Source organism: Chiloscyllium punctatum, chromosome 19, assembly GCF_047496795.1.
Source record: "Chiloscyllium punctatum isolate Juve2018m chromosome 19, sChiPun1.3, whole genome shotgun sequence".
NCBI classification, from domain to species: domain Eukaryota; kingdom Metazoa; phylum Chordata; class Chondrichthyes; order Orectolobiformes; family Hemiscylliidae; genus Chiloscyllium; species Chiloscyllium punctatum.
The window spans coordinates 73,700,326-73,727,879 of NC_092757.1; the positions used below are offsets into that span (position 1 = coordinate 73,700,326).

General features: G+C 40.4%; 1 protein-coding gene and 1 long non-coding RNA gene across 5 annotated transcripts; one reads left to right on the forward strand and one right to left on the reverse strand.

Annotated features, from left to right (window-relative positions):
* Positions 1–133: 133 nt before the first annotated feature.
* On the reverse strand, positions 134–16,622 carry LOC140491473 (uncharacterized). 3 transcript variants are annotated; one of them, XR_011963318.1, is made up of 4 exons: positions 16,540–16,596; positions 12,004–12,149; positions 4,445–4,502; positions 134–2,781 (listed from the first exon to the last, which is right to left on the reverse strand). It is a non-coding gene; the product is annotated as an uncharacterized lncRNA (long non-coding RNA). The 3 variants fall into 3 exon arrangements; XR_011963319.1 differs by lacking the exon at positions 12,004–12,149 and having other exon boundaries at positions 16,540–16,622; XR_011963317.1 differs by having other exon boundaries at positions 134–4,502.
* Positions 15,498–27,554, forward strand: LOC140491472 (LIM/homeobox protein Lhx1-like). Of its 2 annotated transcripts, XM_072589670.1 has the most exons (7): positions 15,498–15,745; positions 16,388–16,517; positions 17,162–17,570; positions 19,646–19,869; positions 20,576–20,853; positions 22,618–22,783; positions 26,148–27,554. In XM_072589670.1, the coding sequence occupies exons 3-7, from the start codon at positions 17,401–17,403 to the stop codon at positions 26,540–26,542; spliced, it is 1,233 nt and encodes a 410-aa protein (XP_072445771.1). In that variant the 5' UTR covers positions 15,498–15,745; positions 16,388–16,517; positions 17,162–17,400; the 3' UTR covers positions 26,543–27,554. The 2 variants fall into 2 exon arrangements, with proteins under 2 accessions (XP_072445771.1, XP_072445772.1); XM_072589671.1 differs by having other exon boundaries at positions 15,498–16,517; positions 17,231–17,570.

Sequence of the window (27,554 nt, forward strand, 5' to 3'; positions counted from 1 at the left end):
AGGGAGCATTGAGTGAAGCTCACTTGCAGCAGCTGCAATTTTTGAATGAGCCAGCAAACAAAGGCCCTGTCTGTTCCCTCAGGTAGATGCGAAAGATTCCACGGCTCTATTTTGAATAATTGTTTATTGCAAGTAAGACAGATTATCTTGTCATTATCACATTACTGCTTGTGGAAGTTTGCTGTGTGCAAATTATAATAATGATTACAATTCAAAAGCTCTTCATTCGCTCTGAAGTGCTTTGAGACATCTGGTGGCCATGAAAGGCACTATATAAATGCAAGTCTTTCCACATAGAATATGTAAACAGTGTTTGAAAAATATACAAATATTATGCATTCTGGTCACATTAACAACTGCAGAGGGCAAATTGTGCTCAGCATTGCCTAAACAAACCACAGCTTTTCTGGTTGACAATGTCACAGCAGCAAACTTTTACTGTAAATTATACTTCATTGATAACATGGTGGACAACAAAAATTCAAGAAAGAGCATGCCAAATTGGAATGTGCAAATAAAACTGCTTGTGGATGCAGAGTCTTTAATTAAACAATAAAAAATGGAAATGTTAATGTACATTTGAAATTGAAGGAAACATATCCCAGAGATGATAATTGGTTGAGTAAGCAATTAACAGATATGCAAATTTGTAGGATTCATTACAATACAATGCACCACAATAATATATTACAGTACAACAGTCTCAAGGCAGGACCTGATATTCGCCATTTATTTGATAGAAATAAACATCAGATACTGTTACATGCAAAATCAAGTGTGTAAAATTATTCACAATATAACCCATAATAAAAAACCATCATAGTTATCCAATGGCAAATCACTTTTTTCATGTTTTTCCACTGGGTTTACTTCTACCTGGCACCAGTTAAACAAAATCACTGGGTGGAAATGTAAGTAAGGAAATCAATCTGGTTGGTGTGATACTATTCTCCAAAAAGTGTCGATTCAGCTTATAAATGCTTTTAAAATAAATTTCTATCACCAAAAGAATGCTTGTGTTAAATAGAAAGGTCTCATTTTAGGGCCATTGATCTTAATTTCACTGCACAGTGTAAATGAATGACAACAAATAAGAAAAAAAGGTTACATTCATATAACCACAGCTTGAGGGTGTCCCAAAGTGTGGTCATTGTTGTTTTGCAGGAAATGCATGAGGCAATTTGCACATTGCAAGGCATGAACAGCACTATGATAATGGCCAGATTGTCTATTTTGGTGATGTTAGTTGAGCAATTAATAGTCTGGAGAACTTTGCAGATAAGTTATATTAAATAAAGGGATTGGACTCACTACTGAGCTATTGTATCTAGCAAAGAGATAGCTTTGTTCAGTATATTGTCCATTTGACTCAGCACAAATCATTGCCCAGTGAAACATTGGTCAGTGGAGAGATTTGTTTTGTACATGATGTGGAATATAATGATAGATTTATCTTTTTTACCCATGTTTGGCTGTAATCAGCTACTATGTCAAGACCTAGATTATAAATTGGAATAATTCTGGTCTGTATGGTTTATTTCCACACTAAAACATCCATTGACAAGCTAAGTCAATGGGCGAGGCCGAATATCATTTTTGTTTGAAGTATTGAACAAGACAACACAGATGGAATAAGGTAACTCAGTGGGCCTGCAAGGAAACATGCTGAATTATAGTGTATTGATAAAGACTGTTACAAATGACCATCATACCAGGAGGTTGACATAATGAAAACTCCACTGAAGAAGAACAAAAAGTTGGACAACATTAGTGGAAATCATAGATAGACACAAGCAGAGCTGGTGGACTAGTTAGTGTATTTTCTTTAAAGATAACAAATAGAATGACCAAAACAATCCCAAAATATCTAGTATTTCCCCATATTTTAAAAAGTATTTTGACATTGCAGAAAAGCAAAATTATGTGTATATAAATATGTATATATATAAAATGTATAAAAATATATGAAATGTCTAATTTGCACAACATTCAATCTATACAACATCCTCTCAAAGGGTATAAGGAGAGAGTGAGAACATGCTACTGAAGTGGATAATCAACCAGGATCATACTGAGTGGCAGAGCAGGCTCCAAGGGTGGAATGGCATAGTCTTGTTGTATTTTCCATGTGTCTTTGGCAGTGTGCTTTTCTTATACTATATGGAATTAATGTTAAAACCATACCAGAACAAGTGGGCAGAATCTGAGCCAGGAGGACAGTTTGAATTCAAACACTGGATATTTATTCTATAACAACTCTGTACTTGTGTAGGCTGCATTCTCACTGATAATTCACACTTTCCTTTGCTTTAAAGTTGTAGTAGTGTAAATGTTAGTCTCAATAAATGCTGATGTACTGTGCCATGAAACTGTATGATGTGAGTGTATGACCATGGTTCTTCACATCAGGACATCAAGGAGAGGTGCCAAAAAAGTGGTTTCAATGAAAAAGAAAACTCAAAGCATGATTCAACCCAGCCTGTGCTTTGCATCTTCTAGCTATTGCTAAATAGTAGCTTTTAGCCAACGACTCAGAGCAGGGTGCTTGTTCTTGCCTTTCTCAGCTGGAATCTTGAATAGCATGAAGGAGAGGGTAACCAGAAAAAAAGTGAAAAATTAACACAAAAGAAAGAAAATAACCAGTGAATGTGTCAAACCCATCTCCTTTGATGTGTGAAATATGCAATGTGACTCAGGGTTATCTTACTAGCTGAATATGTATATCAAAACATATGTCATTCACCAATTCACCAGTGTACCGCAGCCTTCAGGAAAAGTTCCCTGCAAAGTTGAAAATAGTGTGAATTATATCATTGCTTCAAACATGGAATCTCATTTGTGTCACTGTAATACAGAGTGGTCACACACATGAACATCATTGAAATATGGATGCAGCCATTAATTGAGGGTCAGCTGCAAAGGTTTTTTACACCTCCACAAACTAATTCATATAATACTTCTACAACAACACACTCTCCCGCCATATACCTCCCTCCACCATCCACCAAGATCTAACATAATGTATTGGTTTAGCAGGAAATTCAATGTGTTGTACTGACTGGTGAAAAGTTGATCACAGCAAACATTGCAAAAGAAAACAGTTTCAAGAAAATGCAAAGCAAAAGAAGCAAGTACAGTTTCACACATCATTCCCGATATATTGTTCCATCTTGTAGACTTTCTCATCAAAAACATGAGTGTTTTCTAAAAATTGTTTAAAATTGAACACACTTTCGTATTTTGGAAAAATTAAAAGATTGAACCCAAATAACAAGTGAATCTTAAACTAGTAAACTCCATTTTTCTGGTTTGCTGAATTAGCAAGCAGCAATAATTGCAGTCATAGAGTACCTTTTAAAATTATTAGGTATTTCACAAGAACATTATCAAACAATATGTAACACCTGAAGCCACACAAGTGGGTATGAGCAAAGTTAGTTTCTGTTAGTCATAAATGCAAGATGGAGAAATGCATGTCAGAGAGTCATAGTCATAGAAATGCCCAGCACGGAAACAGACCCTTGTAATATCTTTTATTTCACAAGATTATTTCATCATAGATATTCTGTATAAACTTATTCACTTATGAACAACAGTCACTTTGATAAGGTGTTATATTGATCCAAGTGTTCTTTTGAATGAGTCTCCTGTAGCATTGTGCTTGTGGTATGTCAATAATGTGTTGTCTTATAAAAACTAAGTTCAATAGACACCTCCCACCTGTTCACTGCAGAGTCAGAGCTGTCACTTTCTCTGCAAAAACTTCTCTCTCTCTCTCCTTCCTTTCACCTTTCAACAGGTGTTCTTTGCTCCTTGGGAGGATTTCTGACTTAATTCTGTAAAAAATATGCTTTCATCTCTCTTTCATCTCACTCCTATTTCTTTTGTTTAGAAATCCAAACAGGATAGACATTATAAATGCATACTTTTGTTTGAAATATGTATTCCATTTGTGATGTCATGTGTTACCCTTTATCAATGTGGCTTCTGTGCTACATTCTTGCTGTTTTTCCTGCTCTCTGTTTTGCTGTCTATCTGCAATATTTGCAATATCTCATTGCTCCCCAAACTGTGTCCCTTGCTCTGAAATTTCTAAATATTTTGTTAACTCCCGAGTTCCCTCGTTACTTGATGTTTCTCTAATGCTTTCTTTTCTATAGTTTTTCTACTATTTTATCTCCACACTGCTTTCATGTTCTGTAGTTGTGACGCTTTCTTCCTTTTCTGTCAAGACAGTTGTTTTCATTCCTACAAATTTACTCTCTGCTTTCCCTGCTGTTCTCTATATCCTGCCATCTTTTACATCCATTTTCTTTTCTCCTGGTCCCTTCAGTTTCTTCCTCCCTCTCAGACTCTCACAACGATCCCAAGCACTCTAATCCAATGATATTTGAATACAACAGCAGAAGATTTTCCTCAGAATCCCCTGCTAATGTTTCCTCACCAGCAACATGGATTTTCAATGAGCGGCTCCAGTCTCTCTGTTTCCTCCCAACCTCATCCTGAAATAAAGTTCAGAATGCGCTTATTAGAGATAGATTCCAAGATGCTGCATATTAGAGTTGTCTTAAAGCAATGGTTCTTAAACATTTTGGCACTTGAGGAGATGAACGCCAGTAAAGAGATATCATAGTTTCTCACACCCTTAGAACAACATATATTTGATCAGATTGATCAACAAATAAAGTTCTAACTCACTCTCAGTCGCTGTTGTTTTCTTCTGCCTGTTAATCCTCTCCCATTTCCATGCATTTTCTCCCCTTTCCTCTCGATGCCATTTTTTTTTCCTTCCCTCCCTCTTAGTTGTTTTTACTCCCCAGGAAGCATGCCAAACAATAATACTCTCAGTCAGGGGACCATTGGACACTGATGATCGAGTTGCTGAGCAATGGGCGCAGCGAGCACCTGGCTGCTCCCAGGTGTTACCATCTGAAAGCTCAGAAACTGCCCACATGCAATGTGCACTTTGGTTGGCTTTCGGGCCTCTTGCATTAAGCCAGCAAAACCAAGGAGCTACCCGAGTGAGGATTACAAAGTGAGGGAGGGGAACGCAGTTTTAGTCCCCTACTTTATTCTGGGTGGGGGCAGGAGGTGCATGTTTGTGGACAGCTCGTTTGGGGCGAGCTGTGCAAGTGGGTCCACCTGCCTTTTTTTTTAACCAGTGGGTTAACTTGAGGAATTTTATTCGTACGCGTACATCAAACTGTTCCGTGTGTCAGCAAGTTTTGTTCTTTAGCTAAAAATGAGTTGATATATTTTTCCGGGTGGGTGACTCGGAGAGCCGATATGGTGGAAAATTGAACAAAAGGATAAGGGTATTGTACAAAGGTGCGTGACAAAATGGGAAATAAATAATTACACAGGGAAATAAAAACAGATGCTTAAGTATTCCACTCGAAAGGAGACTGGAACTATACAGTCAATCATAAGGAAAGCTGTTGCAAAAATAAATAAGGTATATAATAAAGACACCAGAAAGTTAAATGTGCACGTCCCCACATATTATAAGCAGTTATGATTAACTCTAGAGTCTTTGGGTTTCTGAGTGTCCCTCTGGCCAATTGTGTGGTTTGCGGAGTCACCCTCTGGTGCTGGTTAACCCTGTGGCTATTAGGTATTTTTAGATTTGTCAAAATTATCTTGAGATGCGATTTAACTCCGTCACGCTCTGTGGGGCTGCCCCTTAGTACGTTCCAGAAGCAACGCCTGTGTCCTGGTGTTTCTGCAGGAGATATACCCTTGAAAGCACTGGCGGAGTGTCCTGAGGCGGGAATTGGAGCGGGCGGGCCTGGTTTGTGCGCTGCTTAGGCGAGCATTCAGGCGGACATTGGCCCTCGGTATGAATGGAGTGATTAATGCAAACCTGAGGTTTCAACTCCATTGGTCCAACGTACTGTCGCCAGGAATCCCGCAAGAAAGCAGGAGAGGTTAGATAACGGAGCATTTGTGGGCAGGGAACCAGTGTTTCCTCAGTCTTCACTTTCCCTCAGCGGTGGCAATTAACCCGCGACTGCACTTGAAAGCAACTTTAATTGCAATGAGATTTGGCAAAGACTTGCTGTTGTTACCGCCTAACGTCCAGAATCACCAGGCCAGTTCGCGCAAAAAGTTGACAGTAGGATGACCGGATCCCTGGCTCGGTGTTTAGAAAGCGTGCCCCTGACTGAGGTGCCATTAGCCCTGTGGGGCTCGGTGCTGGGAAAATGTGTATCAGTCTGCAGGGATTGTCAGTGCTAATGCAGAGTACAGGCCCGGAGCTCATGGCTGAATAATAACACGCTCAAAGAATTAAATCATTGTAATGATGTCAAATGTAAAGATGCCTCTGTTAGAGAAAATGTTAATACATTTACAAGATCCATACTTTATTCCCAGTAATTAAATACTAAACAAACGTATGTGCACTCAAGTATTGTAGCATGTTTCGAAATCAGTTTATAATTGTTATTCGAAATATAAATTAATAATTGCAGTTTTATCTTTTGGGTAATTGTATGACTTTAGTATGACCGTGGGAGTATTGCTTTGTTGTTGGTTATCTGTTTCTATACAGTAATAGTCTTGGTTTATTTTTCTCATTCTAATTTCTCCACTTCTCCATCATACTTACCTCATGCTTGCTTACGTTCCACTAATACTCCTCCATATGCAGTGTTTATTTTTTTTCATCAGGCATTTTGATTTGCTCCTGTCGTTTCTGAATTATTCGTTTTTGTAAAAGGAGACTGCAAGGTGAATAAATTAGGAAGCTTTTTTCCCCTTAAAAACAAAGCTCTGTATGTCTCGTGAGTCAACAGTGCTGCTTATAAATCGCTCAATACATCAAAGACATTGTATTTTTAACCGATTGTTACCCAAGGCAAAGGCCAGAGAAAGGTCAAACTGACGCCTGGCACCTCCTCAAGTTTGGAATGTCACTGTTCCACCTCAACACTCTTCCCCTCAACTTGACACTCCTCCAAACCTGACCAGATCGGTTCTCCAGTTCTCCTATTACCCCGGCATCTTAACATTTGGGACGGGGTTCTGCAGTCAAGGTGAGAATAATAACCCACCCAGAGGCCATTGAACAGCCTTTATTTACAACCCTCGCTGAAGAGGTGTCAAAAACAACGCGGTTTATTGCTGGGGGATGAGAACGAGTGACCCGTTTTTAACCGCACCAATTTGATCGTGGTAATTAACTTTTCAAATTAAAGGGGAGAAAATCTCGAACGACGTATGTTTCAGACCAACATAAACAGAAACAGTGCATTTAAATATCCTGAAGGAAATCTCGCCTGTTTCAATGCGTCTCTTGTAGAAGGACAGCCAGTCCCTCTTAAAATTAACTTCAGATGAATAATGTATCTGGTTATTTTGTTTAAATCTGCGTTGTCTTTAGCAACATGTGAAGTTAGATACTGTTGTGAGGCTATAATACTTAAATTCCACTTTACCATCACATCTCCTAGACTGTGCTAACCCTGGGAAATAGGCTGTAATGGCAGAATTCATTTTATTACAGTGAAAAAAAAAGCTAGATAGATGCGCTATTTTAGGAGGTTGCAGATTAGATTTCAAGAGGGTTTAATACAGTCTTTCAGGACAACCACTACAAATGTCATGCCTATTTCTATGCAACCATTCAGGTGTGCAGTAAATTCAAATTATCCCTACAGTTCCTATTTTACGCATATGAAATATGAGAGCCAAGCTGTAACAGTTCCAGAAGCATTTGTATGCCTGTAACATTTGGAACACAAATGACAACAGAAACATAAAATTATGCCGGCGCCTAAAGTTGCCTCGCGAAGCAAGCTTCCCGACAACAGCTCAGTTGAAAGAAGGACCCCGTGTGTATATAAGTTGTTCGGGGATTTCACTAATCAAATTATACAGCAGAACTTGTTTTGAACAGCGTTATCTGTTCTGCTCACATGGATTTAAGGTGCCCAGTCAGTGTCGTCGCCATTTTAATACATTGGTATGCTGGAGTAATTAATGCATTACTGGGGACAATCTTCTACAAACTAATTTATTTGTGTTAATATTTATTAATTGATCGCAACAGTCTGATATCCATCCATCCCCTGCGACAGTGACTTTGTGTTAACAGCTGATAGGCAGACTACCTCTCGATTACAGGTTCTTAGATAAACATTGTGTTGGACTGAAGCCCCCCAAGTGTCGTCCTGATTTTATGGATGCAGTTCCATATATTTTTGTTTTTTAAGAAAAGGCCGTGGTCCTGATTTGTAATTCACACAACTATAATGGCTTCGAAAAACAAGGAGCACGCTTAATAATATAATCAATCCATGGAGAAACTGAAAACCGGGGGATATTAGAAATATCTTTGTTCTCTACTCTTCTGTCAAGATGCTCATTCTTACCCAGTGCTTTCCCCTCCCTTAGTAAACCAGAATCTTTTTTTTTGCCCTAGGACCAGCACTTTCAAATTCAGTCAGAAAGCCCATCATCAGTCACTGATTCCGTACAGGAGGAGAGAGTAATTTCCAACTTAAATCCCTCAGAGCCTCCCATCCGTTCTAAATCCCACATCACCACTCCTTCCACACAGTCCTGACACGCAGCAAGCCAAAGCAGCCGGGTTTTGCTTATGCATTAGCAATTTATTTTGTCTCCCTGACACGTCGCTAACATAAAACCGTAAAATATAAATAAAATATCTCTCCCCCAGCACCAGTTCCCAGCGAGAGAGAGAGAGAAAGAAAGAAAATCTGTATCTCCCCGCTGATCCAGAGAAATAAAAATAAAAAAAGAAGCCATGGCTTCGATAGTGGCTGTTTTCCCATGCTAGGGTTGCGTTTGCACACACACACACACACACACACATTCAGACAATGAAGATGGATGAGCTGGGATTGGGATCAGACTCTGGGGGGACGCCGTTCTCCTCTCCAATATACTCTCTTCCCACCCACCCCCCACCTCTCTCTCTCGTGCATTCTCTTCACTCACTCTCTCCGTGTAAAGCCATTGATAAGCGCCAAAGCCATTTGTATTTCTGCGACCGCCGTTATTCCCAAGCCTGCAGTGTAGCGCCGAGCCTGATCGCAATTTATCAGCCGCTCGCATCAGTTTGTAGCATGTGTTCTTGCCTTCCTCGACATTACACTGATAGTATCGTCTGCTGCTGCGGAATCACTCTGGGTAACTCAATATTGGGCGGACAATTTGCCACTTCACCCGCATGTTTTCTGAAAACCCGAATTTTTAGTCTTTCAATTAGGTCTGTTGGCAGAGATGATTAATTAGAGCATTTGCTAAACGTTGGGGCCAGCAGCACAAGGTTCCTGGAGGTGATATGAAGCTGATGGATATCACAACTGATAGCAAAGTTTTGTTTTATATCAGTAAAAGTTTGCTGCTGGATGCGAAAGTAATAAAAGAAGTCAACATTTTTTTAAAAATGACATTGTTGCGTCTTTAGCTGATCGGGGTTTTAGAATGAAATAGCAGCTGTCCCAATGACTTGACTACAAGGAGATCTATAGGCTCCATCGAATTTCTAAGCCAGGCTGTCAGTGAGTTTTGTAATCGGAAGGCAAACGTTGTGCTGTTTTGGTCAATATCTCGACCCGACTGGCAGATGTTTGGAGGACTAACACTCGTGTCCTGAGAGGAGCCCAATTGCACAGCTCTGCTGAATCAATGGAGCCAGGAGAAAGTTCAAATCCTGACAAGTCCCAACTCTGAAGAGCACGCGAAACAAAACAATGGGCGGGGACACGGAATTCAGATAATGCTGCTTCCACCGTGGGTCATGCTATATTTAAATGATATTAAAAATGCAATTGAGTAAGAAACCGCAATTCTTTATTAATCTATTCTAATATTCGAAATTACAAACACGCCCACAGCAGTACTGCTCATCACAGCCTGACGCCTGTGTGAAGGTTAAATGTCTTCAGAAATAGTTAACTCAAGATTCCTTACAAATCTGAAACGGCACTATATGCACGGCTTGTTTACATCTGTACTATCCGGCCCCCATTATTCGCCATTTGATTTGGTCTAGTTAAAGTGTACTGTCGGCTAGCTCCCGCCTCACCCCATACTCCTCACCCAGCCCAGCCCTAAAGATATGCAATTTGCATCAATCAAAGCTTTCATCCCCGGGCCCCGATTGTTGTTTGTTTTAGGAACCATGCACTGAGCTTCTGTAAATTCACTGTTGGCGGGTAACGTAAGCAAGATGATAGTATTCCGAATTAGTCAGGGGCGTCCTACTGTCATTTCTGATTTCAATATTTGATATTTAGAATTTCTCTAGTTTGAGAAGAGTTGATTGATTCGTTCGTTCATTTTCTGCATTCACCTGGAAGGGCTATAATTCTATTTAAATCTATAATTTGATCGACCTTCGCAAACTATATTGCAATTTTGCGCGCAAGATCATTAATAATGCAGTGTTGTTCTGTGCTGTTTGAATTGCTCAGGTGACAGTCAAATGTGAGATTGTCAGGAGTGGTGGGACACAATTCGACTTTATATGTTCCTAGGAACATCTATGATTGACGTATCATTGGCAGTGTCGACCAACAGTTGACTTCTTAATCAAACAAAATATGTTTCCAAAATGTTGACAGGTCTATAAGTGGAAAGAAATAAGGCAAATGTTCATTATTATTTGGCTGAACTTTGCTTCGAAAGTGACTAAATTCCTATTCACAACTCGCCCGAAGCTGCTCAGACCTGATTTTATGCAGAAGATTATGCAATAATGTACTCTGATAATTATATTATCAACTGGCTATTACGGTTACAAACAGGTTTAGTTAACTAGAGAGGAATATTAGACCAGCTATTAGCGTTTCTGAGGAGCAAATCCATATTCACTTTCTGATCCTCTCTAAATGTATAAGTCATACTCCCACAATGCTTTCTCTTGTCAATAGTTTGACTGGACATTGGTTTGTTATTTTTTCAGTGTTTTTGTGTAATCCATTAATGGTACACATTTGTGCGCCTTTCTCTCGTCTCCCTGCTTTAGACTAATCGCGCTTATTGAAGTCAAGGCACAGAAGAAAAACAACTTAGAAAATGCAAAATAGAGTCATAGAACATGGTGGTCAAATGCCTCGGAGTAAAAACGTTGTCCTGTGCTATTTTACTCCAATTATAAGAATCTGACTCGTGTCTTATGTGTTTTGCAACACCCGCGCTAATATTACCTGTGTTTCTGACTGCTGCAGCAAATCATATTTATTTACTCAGATAGAGTGATTTAGGTGTAATTGCAATCTAGCGAAAACATGTTGCCATCATATCGAAGTATGAAATAGGCACAGAATGCAAGGTTATTTGGCCCTTCGAATCTATGCAAGATCAATTTAGGAAACTGCATGTTCTCTTAACACTGAAGCGTTATATACATAAAACTTTAATTGTGGCCCATTAACGCGGTAAATGTACACTTTTGGAGTTTAACTCATATCATGGACACAACGTTCCTGTACTATTGGGGATTATGTTCATTGAAGGTTTGGGTCGACAGATCTGGAGAGAAATGTTTTGGAGCGCATTCTGTGTCTTTTAAATGTCTCTTGTCTGGTCTGCCGAACTTGACAGCAGCGCGAAATGGATCAACTCGTGGTCCATTTGATGCAAAGCTGGTGTTAGACTACTCAAGTTCCAGGGAGTTCTTTCACAGTTGTTTGTAATCCAGTTGCACTTGGCCGATCACAGTCCCTTAGCTAGCGCGATATATTTCTCGGTTTACCACATCTTCCTACAAGAGAGTCTACGGATTTTGATGAGTGAAGGAACCAGTCTGATCGGATAAAGTCACATGTGCAACGGTGTTGGGGTGGGGCGGACGGGAAATGAGACCAAGGTTAAAAGGCAGGAACAATAGCGACCTGTCTGCAGACCTGAACTTGACAAATTTCCCTGCGACTTAATTGCAACACTTTCAACATGTTGAGAGTTGTAGTGGGCCACTGGGCCTTTGACTAATCAATAGTGAAATGCCACTCTCCCATCCACCAGTTTTACCTTGAATCATTTGGTAAGCCAACTTCCCGTTTGTTCCGACAATCCAGCTATTGGAAACCCCAAGTCGAAACAAGATCACGCGAAACCTCTTGGCTGGTGGAGTTTAAATGTATGTAGAATTGTCAAGTTTTGTTTCAACAATGACCCTGGAAGCAGATGGTATAAATCAACTTTGGAAATAGAGCGCATTTATCCCTCACCTACTTTAAAGCCCTCATGTGGTAACGGCTGGCAGCAGAAGGTTAGAAACTGTTGCATTTTTATGAAATGTTGAAAATTATTAAATTTGAATTCAACAATAGTCTGTGCAATCTTGATTTGTACTGCCCCTTTTGTAGTAATTCTATGAAAATATGATCATAAAATACCAACTGCAAATTGGCCTATTCTCACATTAATTCTGCTTTGCCTGTGTTCTGCATAGATCATTACAGAGGAGCTAATTTACAAATTGATAGTATCGAGCTCAAAATTGTGTTTTTTATTTCTGTCTGGTCGCTACTAAATCACCTTTCTTACCTAAGAATATATCCAACTGTCGCAAATTGTTCAAACTTACTCGCGTCTATGAAGTGCTATTCCATGTATGTCGAATCTTACAAAAAGAAACGTGTTAGTTTGAATGACATCTCTAATAATGGATGAAAATAGATTAACGATGGTCCAATTCTCTTTCTCCAACCACTGGACGTCCTTGGGTATTATTGGACTGGCCTTATGCCATGGTCGTTATGTCGCTATATAATGTTTACGTTCACAGAGATACATGTAAGCACATAAAAGTGCTGAACAGTCACGTATATGTTTTAACATTATATTGTATATAAAAGTGAGTGCACAGTCCAGGACATGGCTTAGTAAGTGATAAGTTAGTTGTAATATAAAGGGAGGACATAATTAAAATGTTGTAGACGGAGACTGGCGGCACTTATTTGTGGGGACAGGGTCGAGAAACCCCTGTCTGTTGAGCTGCGAAGGAAAGGGCTGAGTTTGTGAATTGCGTTTGGACCTATTAACATTCATACACGTTGACTGGGTGCTCACTTTCAATCGATATCTTCCTCCTCTCCGCGTTGACAGCCACTGGCTGTGACTCTGGCTGCTTGTTCTTGTTGCCAAGAAGGTAAGGAGATCCTAGACCTATTCTTACCGCCAGTCTGTGAGCATTCTGCTGATAATCCTCTCCTCTGAATCATCGCCATTTCTGAAGTGCCTGTAAAATCGCGCCCTCAATGATTGTTGCCCTATGGATGTTTTAGCGGGGGGAAGGGGGTGGGGGGGGAGGGTTGGAAGTGAAAGGGTTAAGACTGGATTCACGCGCCCTGGTTGTAGGTTTAAGTGTCAAGAATGATTATTTGTGTCAACATTTCAACGCTCCACCTCTCGACAGTGGATCGCCGCGATGTTTCTTATAGCATCATTTTAAAATACGTAATGAGACGTGCCCGAGTAAGAACACATTCTGCAGTAAAATGGGACAGATTACTTTGCCTTTATACATATTCTATCATGCAAACTGCCTGAGCTCAAGTCGGCCCAACAACCATTTTGCAACGTGTCTGACAATCACTTTACGCAATCCACTTTGCGAACCGAAAGTGGATACTTAACATCGGGAAGTTCGTTTACAATGCGGGGTCACTAAGTGAACACCATTTGCAGTGCGGTTATGCTCAGTTGATTACATTTCACTCCAGTTATTTGCAGGAAGAGTGAAGGGAGGTTGCCTGTCAGCGATCGCCGCTCCTGGCCACATTGATGGAGGGTACTTCATGTAAAACCGGTGACCAATGGCGGACACGGTAATTCCCCTCCTCCCCACCTTATCCTTCTCCCCAAGCAAAATAATCTCAATAGCCCTTATCACAGTTTTGTAAACACCTTGTTTCCATAAATTCCAGCGGTTTGCATCCAATCACGTGACTTAAATGGCCTTCTTTCTAGTCAGTTTCACTTTTGTGTAGGCGGCATGGGGTTACAGGATGTGGAGCTTCCACTGTGATCAGTTACTTAACACAAACTGTAGGTGAATGGGGTAGGGGAGGGGGCTGGCAATTTTAGGTTAGCTCCTTAAAGATCACAGGCGAGTGGCTAACTCCACGATGCTGCGGGCTGTCTGAGCTGATTATTTTTTTCACCCAACTGCAAACTCTTTTGATATCGGAAAGAAGTCTGCGCTCCAATAATGTAACCAGATGCTTTGCAGCTGAATAAAATAGTGGAGTAGAGATAGACACGGTGACCGCAAAGATGTTGCTCATCCCTTATCTCTATTCATTCCTGACCAACACATGTCATCTGCGAGAGAGTCAAAGGAAAAGGGTCCCCAGACAGAAGACTGCAGCTGTCACTGTGCAGTCTGGAGGGCCACGTCCACACTGGCCGCGTTTCTCCCTGCTGCCTGAGAGGAACCCCATGTGCAGAAGGGGTTTATTGATTCTTTTCACTAACGTTTTCGCAGGGATTGTGCGTGGGATATAAAGCGAGAAGCGTCTGTTTTAGGGAATCATGGACGGGGCAAAGGAAGCAACCGCGCAATAAAGACGGCGCCAATCTTGCAGAGATAAAAGTTGGTGCCCACTACATGTCGCCCATCCATTGGGAACGGAATCAGTTCGCCTTACCCCACAATTACGAGAATTTTTCACCCGGGCGGCATCGAGGCTGCAGGGAATAAGGGCGATTTATTTGCACTTTCTTGTGGCTATTTGTCAGAAACAGTACAACTCCTTAGTTCACTGGTTGCAAAACAAAAATGATTTTAGGGGCACGGATATATTTCAGGCGAATAGTAAAAACAAACGTGGTTGTACGAAAATAAAATGCTCCGTTTACTACTTGTAGCGAGACCGTAACCTTGTAGGTGTTGAATTTATTGATGATGTCAGTACACATAATTATACAGTAATCCCCCCACCTCCACCTCACTCCCCATGTCATATTTTCTCCAAAAAGACCGAATAAGAGGCGGTTGTGGCCAGGTTCAACATGGAGAATAGATCAAATTGTAACGCACTGGGGTTTGATGCCAATGAGAAGATAAAACCGACCGGAAGTAGTAGACCACTTTGTTAAAGTAGGGAACATGACAAGTTTTGTCCAGAGCCAATTAAAAGTTCAAAGTTTCTCTAGCGATCAAGTTGATCCCGTAACTGTGGTGTCAAGATACTCAGAAGACGAGTTAACATATTTCGTACAGTTGCCAAATGAATGCTCATTAACAATGTTTGTGTTCTCTAAGCAGTCTGAGTCTGTCGTTCTGGCTATCAAGGGCCATTCGAATAAAGCTGAAAGTGCTGTCTTCCCCGCAGCCTTAAGATCCTGTCTGCGGAAGTCCGTTGTTATTGACTCTTCGGTCATCCTTTGCCTGCTCCTCTGCCTACACCCCTCGAGAAGTAAAGTGAAGGGATCTTCCCATTCTTCAACTACTATAGGTGCTGCAAGAACAGTGCTGCAGACTTTTTTTTGTTTTGGAAAGTAACGACAAGCGTCTGAACTGAATGCAAATATTCAACTTTCACGGCGCCCATGGGTTTGGCAGCTGAGATCTATCAACTGCTGAACAGGCTGACTGGAGGCTGAGCCTTTCATGTTGTGCTCCCATCCGCGCTGATGGAATACACGCAGCAAAATAAAAATCAAAACTTTCATTCCAGCACTAAATATGCAAACATGTTTAAGCACTGTTTGGCGTCCAGCTCAAGATTAAGCGAGGAAAGAAAACGCCCATTAAACGTCGCAAGTAAGCCTTTCTCTTTGAGTAGACCATTCATCAACAAGTGCAGAGGTGATAAAATGACTTGTTAGGTCTTTCTTATCGTCTGTCACGTTTTGAACGGATACCACTTCAAAGGTTAAGACGTATTTGCAGACAGGGAAAAAAGGGCTCATGCATATGCGAGTTATTTATTGACACACCCCACTGTTGTGCTTGCATTTAACGTCACACACGCCTCCTTTTCCATTTTCACCTGATGATGGGCAAATCTCCATCTCCATGTACTCACCCTTAAATAATATGCTTATTTCACGTTGATTAGTCTGATTAAGGCATCGCCTTCTAATCTTTTTTTTTACCATCATCAATATGGCTTGTTACTTAATAATAACAATGCAATTCTGCAACAATCTGTCAAATGACAGAATCATGAGACTCCCTATCCCAATTAAAAGCTCACTTGAGACAAGGTGCAATCTCTCATTTTTCTTTTCGTTGCTTGCCTCAAAAATCTACCAAAGAGAAACCAGCGTCTCCCCCCTCTCCCCCGCCCCCCCAAACACAAAAACAAAACCAAAAGGGCGAAGAGGGCCTGAAACATACAACATTTTCTTTTTGCGGTTTGTTTTGGTAGTTTGTTTTGCTCTTTCTCTCTCTCTCTCTCAGGCAGACGCTGTCCCCGCGAGACACAAGTGCAAGGTTCAAATTGCAACTGGAAAATGGAACAAAGCAGAGAAAGGAAACGGGGAGGAGGGATGCGACGGTGGAAAGTAACATGGAAAAAGAAAACAAAGAGGTAACAACAAGGCGAACTATACCTAAGGCTCAGAAACGGCCGCGGCTTCCGTTATTTCTCGTAAAGGCGAGATGTTGCGAGTCGCAGGAAGGCAGGAAAAAAAAGGCTACACTCTCATACAAAAAAACTGTCATAAATTAGCAGTTGCCATGGTAGCCGGGTGGCTGATTGGACGGGGGCGCTGGTGACGCGGCGGGACGTGTGACGGCGATGTGAATAAGGTGTGCGCCGGCTCCAGGAAACATGCAGTCGAGTGAGGGCGTGCGGCGAGCAGAGCAGCAGCAGCTGGTGATTGGCATGTTTATCCACACAACTCCTCTAGCTGTACAGTAAACACGACTGGGGATATTTCTCTTCCAAGACCAGGAAAGTTGAACCATGAAATCAAAATCAATGCTTGCCGCAGGCCTGTCACCCATATGTTATTTCTGGAGTATTTAATATCTATAGATATTACTATTTTGCTAATGGTACATACATACTGCAGTATTATTATAAGAAAGCCAAGCAAATAACTTATGAGGCAAAGTTAAACGTTGGCATCTTTGTGCATCATGTTGAAGTAAACAATTTAATACTCCAGAGTGACAGCACTGTTGCTTATAGGTTAGAATAGTGTGTGTTTTTTTGTTTTTATTTTATAGTCATTTCTTTAAGAGGGCGACTGTTGCTCTAGGAGCTCACCTGCGTCGGTTTGCTTTCACTCACATCAGCTACCTCAAAAGAACAAAAACAAAACGCTGGCCACATCATCGATTGGAACCGTCGCCCTTTAATAAGAGCCATTTTAAGGATCAGCCTGGTGGACGTTCGAGGACCTCATTATTACCAGCCAAATATCTAACCGTCAGCTATCTCATTTTCTGGGAACAATCCAAAGACAATGGTGCACTGTGCGGGGTGCGAGAGGCCTATTCTTGATAGGTTTCTATTAAACGTCCTGGACAGAGCTTGGCATGTGAAATGTGTACAGTGCTGCGAATGTAAATGCAATTTAACAGAGAAATGTTTTTCACGAGAAGGAAAGCTCTACTGCAAAAACGACTTCTTTCGGTGAGTGCAATGGTTTTTAAGCCATCGTCAGAATGATGGTGCTCTCTTCTATTCGTACTGTGTAAACTATAAATTACTGTCTTCATTCAGTATGATTGGTTTATTATTTAGTGAGTATACCACATGATTTGTTGCTAATTTAAAAACAGAACCTTTGAGTAATTTTCAGTTTTACTCAAAGACTCAACCAGAATAAATTGTGGACTGCTAAAAAAAATCCTCAGTCCCTCAAATAACTTTATTACTTCGCGATTCGATAAAACAATTGAATTGCATGAGCGTAAAACGTAAAATTCATCCACTGTCGTTCAGTCCTGTCAAGCAACTTTGCTGGTGTGAAATACGGAAAGTGTGTATTCAGCAGGAGATTGTACGGTTTTCTTGCTGAGGCAAATTACAGCCGAGATCAATAACCACGAGTCCTAGAGGAAATCCGTTGGCTCTGTCTACCTACTTGTTGTTTTTATTTTATTGTAACGATGTGATAAGTAGTTTTGAATAACAAAGTGTTTACAGAGGAAACCCAGACAAAGGGCGTATGGGCAAACCTTCGTCAGCAATCAACTAAACGAACTGTACAAATACCTGCTCAAATGCATTTCTACCCGCTCCGAACAAAAGCCATTGCCAAATGTACAGTCCGTGACACTTAAGAAATGAATTGCATGCTCTAGGACAGCAATGTTCCTGTTGCTTCTTAAGCAACTTATTCTTAGCTAACTTTTCATTGTTCACAACTTTAATTCGCAAATAACCTACCGCTCTTCTTTAGTCAAAAAGCCTGACCTGATTTGCCGTCTCTACAAAAAGGTTTTAACATGTTAGATTTATAACAACTCTTCCCTCAAGATGTAATAGTTGGTTTCAAGTTACAGATGTAAATGTGATCCTTTGCCTATTGCTTATAAACCGGAACCATTGATTGAATTCGCCACCTCCTCAGTTATTATTAATGAATGGTTTAATGTCAAGTTTGGAGACCTTTCTAATCAGGCTCTCCTGAAATCTCCTACCCCCTCCGGGATCATACGCCGTCATCACTTCAATCTGCCGTCACCTGTAAATGACGTAACGTTTATTAATCCAATGATTTTTACATCCAACTTGGACATGAGATTCTTTTTAAAGTGCAGTTTTTGATATAATGTAACTTTGCTTCATAGCGCGTCAATATTTATCTAAACGTTGATCAGTGAATTGTCACTTTTGTAGTATTTCAAACCCTTTTTTTGATTACATGGGTTGATTTTTTTTTGCTTAAAAAGAATTACAGGGAAACTTCAGGAAAGTATTTGGTGCTTACCTTGTTATACATTTCGTTAAGCCTCACGTCCGTCAAGAAATACAAACGTATCGAAATGTCTTAATATTGAAAATTTCCATCAAACCTTTTAAATGTTGAAATAGTATGAAATAGGATGCTCGTACGGCAACTCTTCCAAGTGGGCTAAACCGCTTTTATCTTCTGATAACACTTTGTCACTGTAACTACAACCAGCTTTTACTTTCACTGATAATTAACCCTTGTTTATTTCAGGAGCTTCCACCCCCCCCCCTCCCCCCACCCCCCCTCACTTGCTGTCCCCTATGCTCTGCATTGAAAAGGGACCAAAACATTAAGTCTCAATCCAGTTGATGCGAACAATAATTTCAGTCCGTGGCTGTATGAGGGGCAGAAGGGGTTTAGTCTAGTTGAATATAAAACATTCCCTAAAACACCCGGACACAGATTTTCCATGAATACTCGTACTGCCTTCCAAGGATTTATTTGAGTTTTTAAAAAATGAACAGCTCAATGAACAATCTAATCATGGCAGGTGTATCAGCTTCTATCTTGTGTTGATTTCTATAGCCTGATAACTGTACATCTACAGGCTGTCTTTATTTTCCGTTTGTGTGTTGGTGGGACACACCCGGACAGTGTAAGTGAACCATCAATATCCCCCAGCCCAAGGTAGGAATGTAATTTAGTCGTTGCGCTTTGCGGTTCTAACCGGCCGGGATTAAGTAGTTAAACTGAATTAAAGTGCAATTTTCTTTGACAACTTCTTTCCTCCTTGTCTGGTGCATGTCAGTCGTTTTGGTACCAAGTGTGCCGGCTGCTATCAGGGTATCTCCCCGAGCGATCTGGTGAGGAGAGCGAGGAGCAAAGTCTTTCATCTGAACTGTTTTACTTGTATGATATGCAACAAGCAACTGTCCACCGGAGAAGAGCTCTACATCATAGACGAAAACAAATTTGTTTGCAAAGACGATTTTCTAAACAGCAATAATTCGAGAGAAAACGGCGCGCTCTCAGGTAAAATCAAGCCCGCACGTGTGCGCTGAAATCTAAAGTGACAGAATAGTTCAGTAACCGTTTAGCTTTACCTTAACGTTATAGAATCGGGGAAACTGGAGCGGAACTCGAATCTCGTGTTTTACAAAGTGAAATACCGTCACCACAAATCAGTGCCCATGCCCAGTCTAAAATGGAGAGGACCGGAAAGTGTTCTGAATTGGACGGATTCGATTGCAAAATTCAGGATGACAGCGTTCCCATTTCGAGTCCGCCCCAATTTAACACACATTGGCTCTTAATCTCTTTAAATTCCTCATAAATCCCATGCTCTGTTTTTGCGTCGCAGAGCGAGCAGCAATCCAAACGGTTATCCTGAAGCTTTTCCATCACACTTACCCCTGTGTATCCATTGTATTATTTGATTTCAGTTTAGGCGCTTTGTCAATTTTATTTTCCGTTTTTATATTTTCATCTCAACGTGATTATAAAATGAAAACAAATCTATTTGCGCGAGGGTGGGTGGAAAGCGGATAACTACTTAGAATGTCCGTTATCGTATCGTTTAAATTCGGTGTTATCGAACGCAAGAATCCCGGGACTCGGCAGTCCAAAGGGGCGATCTATCAATTACTGTGCGCGCTGTCTGTAATTATCATCGTTTTCCTGCGTTATTTATGTGATGTGAGCTCATACATCATTCCATTTCATTTTGTGTGTTGTACAGTAACGGCATGTAGCGATCAAAGTTTATCACCGGATTCTCAAGATCATTTACAAGATGACACAAAAGACTCAGAAAGCGCCAATATTTCAGATAAAGAGACTGCCATTAACGAGAACGAGGAACAGAACCTGGGAGCGAAGCGCCGCGGTCCGCGCACGACCATCAAAGCAAAGCAGCTAGAAACTCTCAAAGCGGCTTTTGCAGCAACCCCTAAACCGACCAGGCACATCCGAGAGCAGCTAGCTCAGGAGACCGGACTCAATATGAGGGTTATACAGGTAAGAGAGTCCTTTGGAGTGTTCATAGAAAGCACACATTGTGATTTAGGCAAAATACAAAACATGGAGGGAAACGCTGAATCGTGAATAAACAGCGACAAATGATTCAGGGAATCGAAAGGTTAGATAATCGGGATGTTTAGCAAGAACAGGTAACCCGGGGAAAGAGACTAAACATGAGTGTTCAGATAAAAATGGTTAAGCAACAAAGCGTGCAGGTAACGTATACCATGAACTCAGGATAAATCCGCTATATTATGCACACTCAAAAAGAAGCGATTGGAGAGGCTGCCAAACCTCAGCGGGTTAAAGTTTTTGAGCAGGGAGAAACTGTCAAAACTCTCGACCAGGAAACGAAGCTCGACGTGGGAAGGCGGGTAAGCAATCTGCTTCAATCAGGTCAAGTGCGCGGGTACTCGACCCAGGGCACTGAGAGAGCCCAGAAAAGGCTGCACCCGAGACTGAAACAAAAAGCTGGGATAAGTGTGGCATCAGGGCGGCAGGAACAAAACAAGTGTGCAAAGGAACAGGAAATCTGGTGAATCCCAATGACTGGAGCTGAGAAGGGTTAAATTATAACTGCTCAGGGAGCCAACCCAAGAGAGATGTAAACGGCTCAGCGGTGAACTGAAATGCTTGAGTTAAATGGGAGGACAGGCGATAAAACCGACTGCGAGAGCGGGAGGACTGAGCTCCAGAATTAAATTGCCATTTGCGTGAGTTTAAGAGGTATTATATGACCGCCCCCCCCCCCATCTCTCTCTCACATATTCACACACACACACACACACAAAATCTTCGATTAATTACTAACCGGTTTTGAAGCAACCTTGGTAGAAACGGGGTTTCTGGTGTGATGGGTCTACTATTCACACCGTGGAATAAATGAGGGCCCATATCCTGAAGTGGTTGACGAACAGGGCAAAGCCATCATTTCAGTTGATCCAAGATAAATATAGCACACACCAGCCCAGGTCACCGGTACCAATTACATAATATTGCAGGACATCTGAACTGAGCTTGCCAAATCCTTCCCTGTTTACAAAATAAAATGTACTCTTGAAAATACTCCCCCCCCCCGCCACAACTTGACACAGCTCTGCGCTGATTTATAACCACCACTTTACTCCATTCAATAGAACTTTATTAATAGCATGTCTGACTTTTTCTCAACAACAAACTGTAGAATTCAACTGTTATTTAATTACTCCATTATCTCGTTGACGGCCATTGTACCGGCAAACTGGACAAAAAAGCTTACTTCATTTTCATTTGAGTCATTTTGGTGAAGATGGTAAATTCTCCATCCCCCCCCCCCCACCACAAAAAAAGTCAGTTGAAGCATTATTCCAACACACTTTTCATGCCTTTGAACGCATGAACAGAAAGAAGTCGAGTTTTATTTCAACTGGCAAATGCATTTTAAAATATTGGAATTACATGGGCTGCATATTAGCGTAAAAGTCTGGAATCAAAGGTAAATGTTGAAATGTTCCTCGTGATTGTTGTAGATTTGGCCTGTCTCTGGGCAAGTCTTCTGATTTCCTGAAATAGAAATAAATACAAATATTTGTTTGAAGATATAAATATTGGTACGTTGCAGTCTGGCGTTAAAAGAAACATTTTAGGTGTTGCAGGTTTACCTTAGTTCTGAATTATAGGGCTGGAAGTGCATTGTTTGTATTGCAAGTGTGATTTCATATTAATATTGGATTGTAGAAATTAAAGGGAAAAAAGGAATCTCGTGGCTGTTTTGTGCCCCAGGTCTGGTTCCAGAACAGGAGGTCTAAGGAGAGGCGGATGAAGCAGCTGAGTGCTTTAGGGGCTCGTAGACATGCGTTTTTCCGCAGCCCCAGACGGATGAGACCCCTGGGAGATCGCCTCGACGGGGCTGACATGATGGGAAACGGCCCTTTCAATTACTACGGGGGTAAGTCCCAATTCATTTCTATTAAACACTCCCCAGGATGTGCTTAAAAACTGATTACTTATTTAATGAGAAGGACGCTGCAAATTCAGTTTTACAGTCATGTATTGATGGACAATTGAAATACTGCATGAAGTTAGCCATTTATTGATTTTTTATTGACTTGTTCAATCACTGATTGCACGAAGAGTCTGTTCGTGCTATTTTAAGCCTGAAGTATCTATTTTCTCGCAACGATTTACTTGTCAATGCCAGATCAGTTTCATATGCGGAATCAGCCAAGCAATATTTCCCGCATTCAAGAACAGTCAGAAAATCAGGAAACCCCAATAAATAGCATCTAAACTAGATTGCCCACCAAAAATAATTGACAGAAATATTTTTTAAAAATTGAAATAATAGAAAAATCTGTCAGTATAAAATAAAACTCAGAAAATGGCATACTGATGCATTGTCAAGGGTTATGTTTACTCCTGATATCCGCACTGGGTATTTAAACAGATAACAGTAGCCTAATTGTTTAAAGTTTTTTTTCTCCAATTCAAGCTAACCTGACATTGATTACAAAAAAAATCCCGATCTGGGAGTCTAACAGAATGCAAGTTAAATCAGCTAGCATGCCTAAATAAAGAACGTCACAAAGTTAAAGATCGTTGTTTAACTTTAGGGTAAGCTTTGCTGAATTATATTGCTGAATATGATGTTTTCAACGTTTACTTGGTTTAACTTCCTAATATAAACATCTCACTTTCTGTGTTGTCTGGGTTGTGCAATGTGAATAAAGCATGTGTACAAGTTATTAAAACCTGTTTATACGACTGCACACGTTATAATTACAATTTAGAATGGTATGCAATTAGAGTAGGACCTGGTATTGTTTAGTATGTTTCTGGCTAAATTTTGTGAAGCAAATTATATAATTGTCTGGATCTTAAAAGTGTAATGAATTTATTGTAGCGTATTATACATTGTATTTGGATACAATCAATACCGAGATATTGAGAAAGCACATTTGATACAATTTCGCTACATAGTGATCTGCAATAACAGTTGTGAACTTTTCTGAGACAAAGTTTCCACGTTTGTTTCATGATGGGCTGTTGGGGCTTCTAATGGATGGTAACAACAGACTTACTGTTTCTATGATGACGAGAACACAGGGGAACAATAAACAAACAGGAGGGTTAAGTAATATGGCGTCAATATAAGTGGGAGGCTCTTAACAAAGGCCGAGCGCGAATCTTAAGTTTCATCAACCCTTTACTGCTAGAACCACTTCCCTCCACTTTTGAATTTCAGTCATTGCTTTGCACATTTTCCCATTTGTCCCGAAAGAAAGGTGTGCTATAGATGGGAAAGAAAATGACCACATTGACGCTGTTACTTTTTAAATATGAATCATAACAGTTGTAAGTTTATTTTCAACTTTCAAGTGAGTTGTGCTGGCAGTTCATTGCTACTACCGCGTCAGCCAAGTACCTTTGAAAGAAAATATTTGAAAGAAAATGTTTTACACGCAGCTTTAAGCGGGCCAAGTGCTTGGGATTTCCCCTTCTTCGACCTTGTATTGAAACGGGGCACGGTTAAAATGAGGTCGGATGTGATCGTCTGTTTTGAAGTTTACTATCTAATTATTTGGCGATTTTGAAATGGCAGCATAATTTTCATTCGTATTTAGCGGCCAGTTTAAGTAAGCGAACTCTCAGTTTTATTTACTTATGTAAATTAGCAAATATTCAGGCTGAATTGAAAAGGAACCAATCATTTGCAGGACACTGCAACAAGCATTTCAATTTAAAAGTGCATTTTACAGGGAGCAAACAGACCCTGATACATTTCAGAAAATCATTCAAAAGAACCAACTGCCAATTTTTTTTTTGGATGCTGTTTTTTTTAAATGACGATCATTAAAAATTTACGGGGTAGAATATGTTGGTTCCTAACCCATTGTTTTGGATGCTCGGATGTTTGAATAATGCTATTGGGAATCTTTTGCATTAATACCTGTGGAGTATTAGATAGCAATCTAGTTTCAGAATATATTATTGAATTTAGTGACTAGTAAAGTGCAAGCAAGGGACTTTAAACCTCAGCTCCGCATGTCTCTCAAAATCTTTCCAGCTCCAATGGTTGGACGGCAGGTTGTCATGTGCTGAATGTTTTGCAATGACTAGTTGAGCGGTAGTTTTCTGAGAGCGGTTGCGTTTGTGTAAAATGAGTGAGCATTATTCAAAAAGTGGGACCCTGCTGCGCCAGACCTTCTGTGTGATAGGGATTGATAACACAGAATAGTTTCCCAAGCGTTTGTTTGCAATCACATCTGTTTCATTTTTCATTTAAGAGATGAAATCTTGAGAGGGTGGATAAACAAGACATCAGTCTGATTTATAAATGGGACATGAATTAGAACAAAAAAAAACATTTGATTGCTGTTTGCCTTGCATGGTGCGCGTCACACTGTGCATTCAGAGTAATTCTGATCAACCGACTTTGGGGATGGTAAAATGTAAGGGTCATTAACTAAAAGAGAAAATAATTCACTGTGTTACAAAAAAAACGTTCTGATTTTATTGTCCGTTACATAGCTCTGAAAGAATTTAATTTTCAATAGATGAAGCAAATATTTATTCAAATTCCTAGATTTTTGTCAATATTATACACGTCGAAGCAGAGACACCATCCAATCTTAAGGCCTATCTTTAAATCTAAAAGTATCGTTGCCCTTTGCATAGTAACCCTATTTTATTTCAAAATGCTCCCATAACAGCATGTAGGCATCCCAAAGGCCAGAGAAAGTGTAGTTTCTGATCACAATCTGGTATTGAGAGCAGACAAACTCCTGTGAACTTGATGAAGTATAACAATAAATGCAATAATTTGGAAAGGCATATTTATGACTTTATGCTGCCAGGGGAATATATGTAAAGGTGTGCCGGTTGAATGACAAATTTCGAGTTTGGTGTTTTAAAAGCTTATTCCATGTTAAGGAGCTAGCTATATTTTAAGCAGCCCCCCGCCTGTTTCGCAAAGGAGATCAGGTAAAGTTGCAAAACGTTCAAAATACTGGCCACGTTATAAATTCCAGCCTGCAAACTCTCCTTACTGTGAGTTTTAAATTATTTTGCAGAAATTTAATGTGTGAGAACGATAGCGATTCTACTTTGATTTCATGTGTCTCGCGTTTTTTTTCAATAACGCATTACTGATAACTCCAACAAAACCAATTCAGTCAGATTGCAGAGTTTATTTATCCTACTCGTATCTATATTGGACTTATTGAAACTCCAATGTGTACATACCATTGTCTGAGGCTGCGTGAGGATGGTTTGTATTTATATTTAGTTGTTGTTTTTGTTTCCCTCCTCAGATTATCAGACTGAATATTATGGTCCTGGAGGCAATTATGATTTCTTTCCTCAAGGTCCCCCCTCGTCTCAAGCTCAGACTCCAGTGGATCTGGGTTTTGTGCCCTCTTCTGGGCCTGGGGCGACCCCACTCGGCGGACTCGAGCATCCACTACCCGGCCATCACCCAAGCAACCTGCCGGGTCCAGGCGACAGTCAGAGGTTCACCGACATGATCTCTCACTCTCACGGTGACTCTCCGAGCCCCGAACCGGGTCTAACAGGACCGTCAATGCACTCGATGGCGGCGGATGTGTTCGGGCCGGGTCCCAGTCCGTCCTTCTCCCTCACCAATGGGGGATACACCAGCCACTTGTCACATCCACCTCCGGAAATGAACGAGACTGCCGTTTGGTAACGACTTCCGACTCCGCGAAAATTGTTGATTTAAAGTCAAGGGACAATATTGACAATTCTGTCCCTATCTCCCTCTGCTCCATCCCAACCCCAAAGACAATGCGTTGCCCGGACAGCAAGAACAAGGCGAGATTTTCAAAGCTCGTTACAACAGATATCGAAACAATAATCATATTTTTAAAAAAAAACTTCAATCAAGGAGAACATTTGAACGAGCTTACACAATGACAGCGTCTTAAGAAGGGCGACGAATGCTGGGATTCCAAAACCCAAAAGGAACAAATTTCAGAATGACCTCGCCTCAAGACTTCAACGCAAACTATTCTACCTACACCAAGCTGAACAACAAATGAAAAGCTCATTAATAAACTGAAAGAGTCTACTGTTTACGTATTATATTTAATTCAGGACGTTAATGTTTTAGAAAACATTTTAGAACCTCTTGATCTGAATTGAAGAAACGGGCATCAAGTAACCAAACTTTTTTTTTGTTTCCAAAAAAATGTACAAAAAGGTTTGTTGGAGTTGTGGTTCACATCTCCACTTTGTACAAAGTGTTTTTTTTTGCGTATGTTTACAAAAGTGGAAAACAAACTAGAAAGGTGCCAAATAGATAAGTCATAGCACAATTACTGTAGGTGCACTGCACCATCCACTGGAGAAAGTGTTCGGAAAGAGAGTGTTAAAAATATACTTTCAGCTAATTTTTAGCTCTCTCATAGAATTCATTCATATTGTTAATAATGCCCATATAGATTCATACAGGATTTTATTTTTGTGTCTTACAGAAACGAAAGGTCAAATATTTAAACAATTTTACTACATGGTCAAATATGCAGTCGATAGCTGCTACGTTTTGCTTTATACAGTATAGGATTCCTCATGATATCATTTTTGTCATAATAGGCCTAAGCTTCTGTGACCTCCGTTGCATATTAGACCATTCACTGTATAAATGAAAACATGTTGAATAAATTTGTGACTTTTTAATAAAAAAGCGATGTTTTAATGTC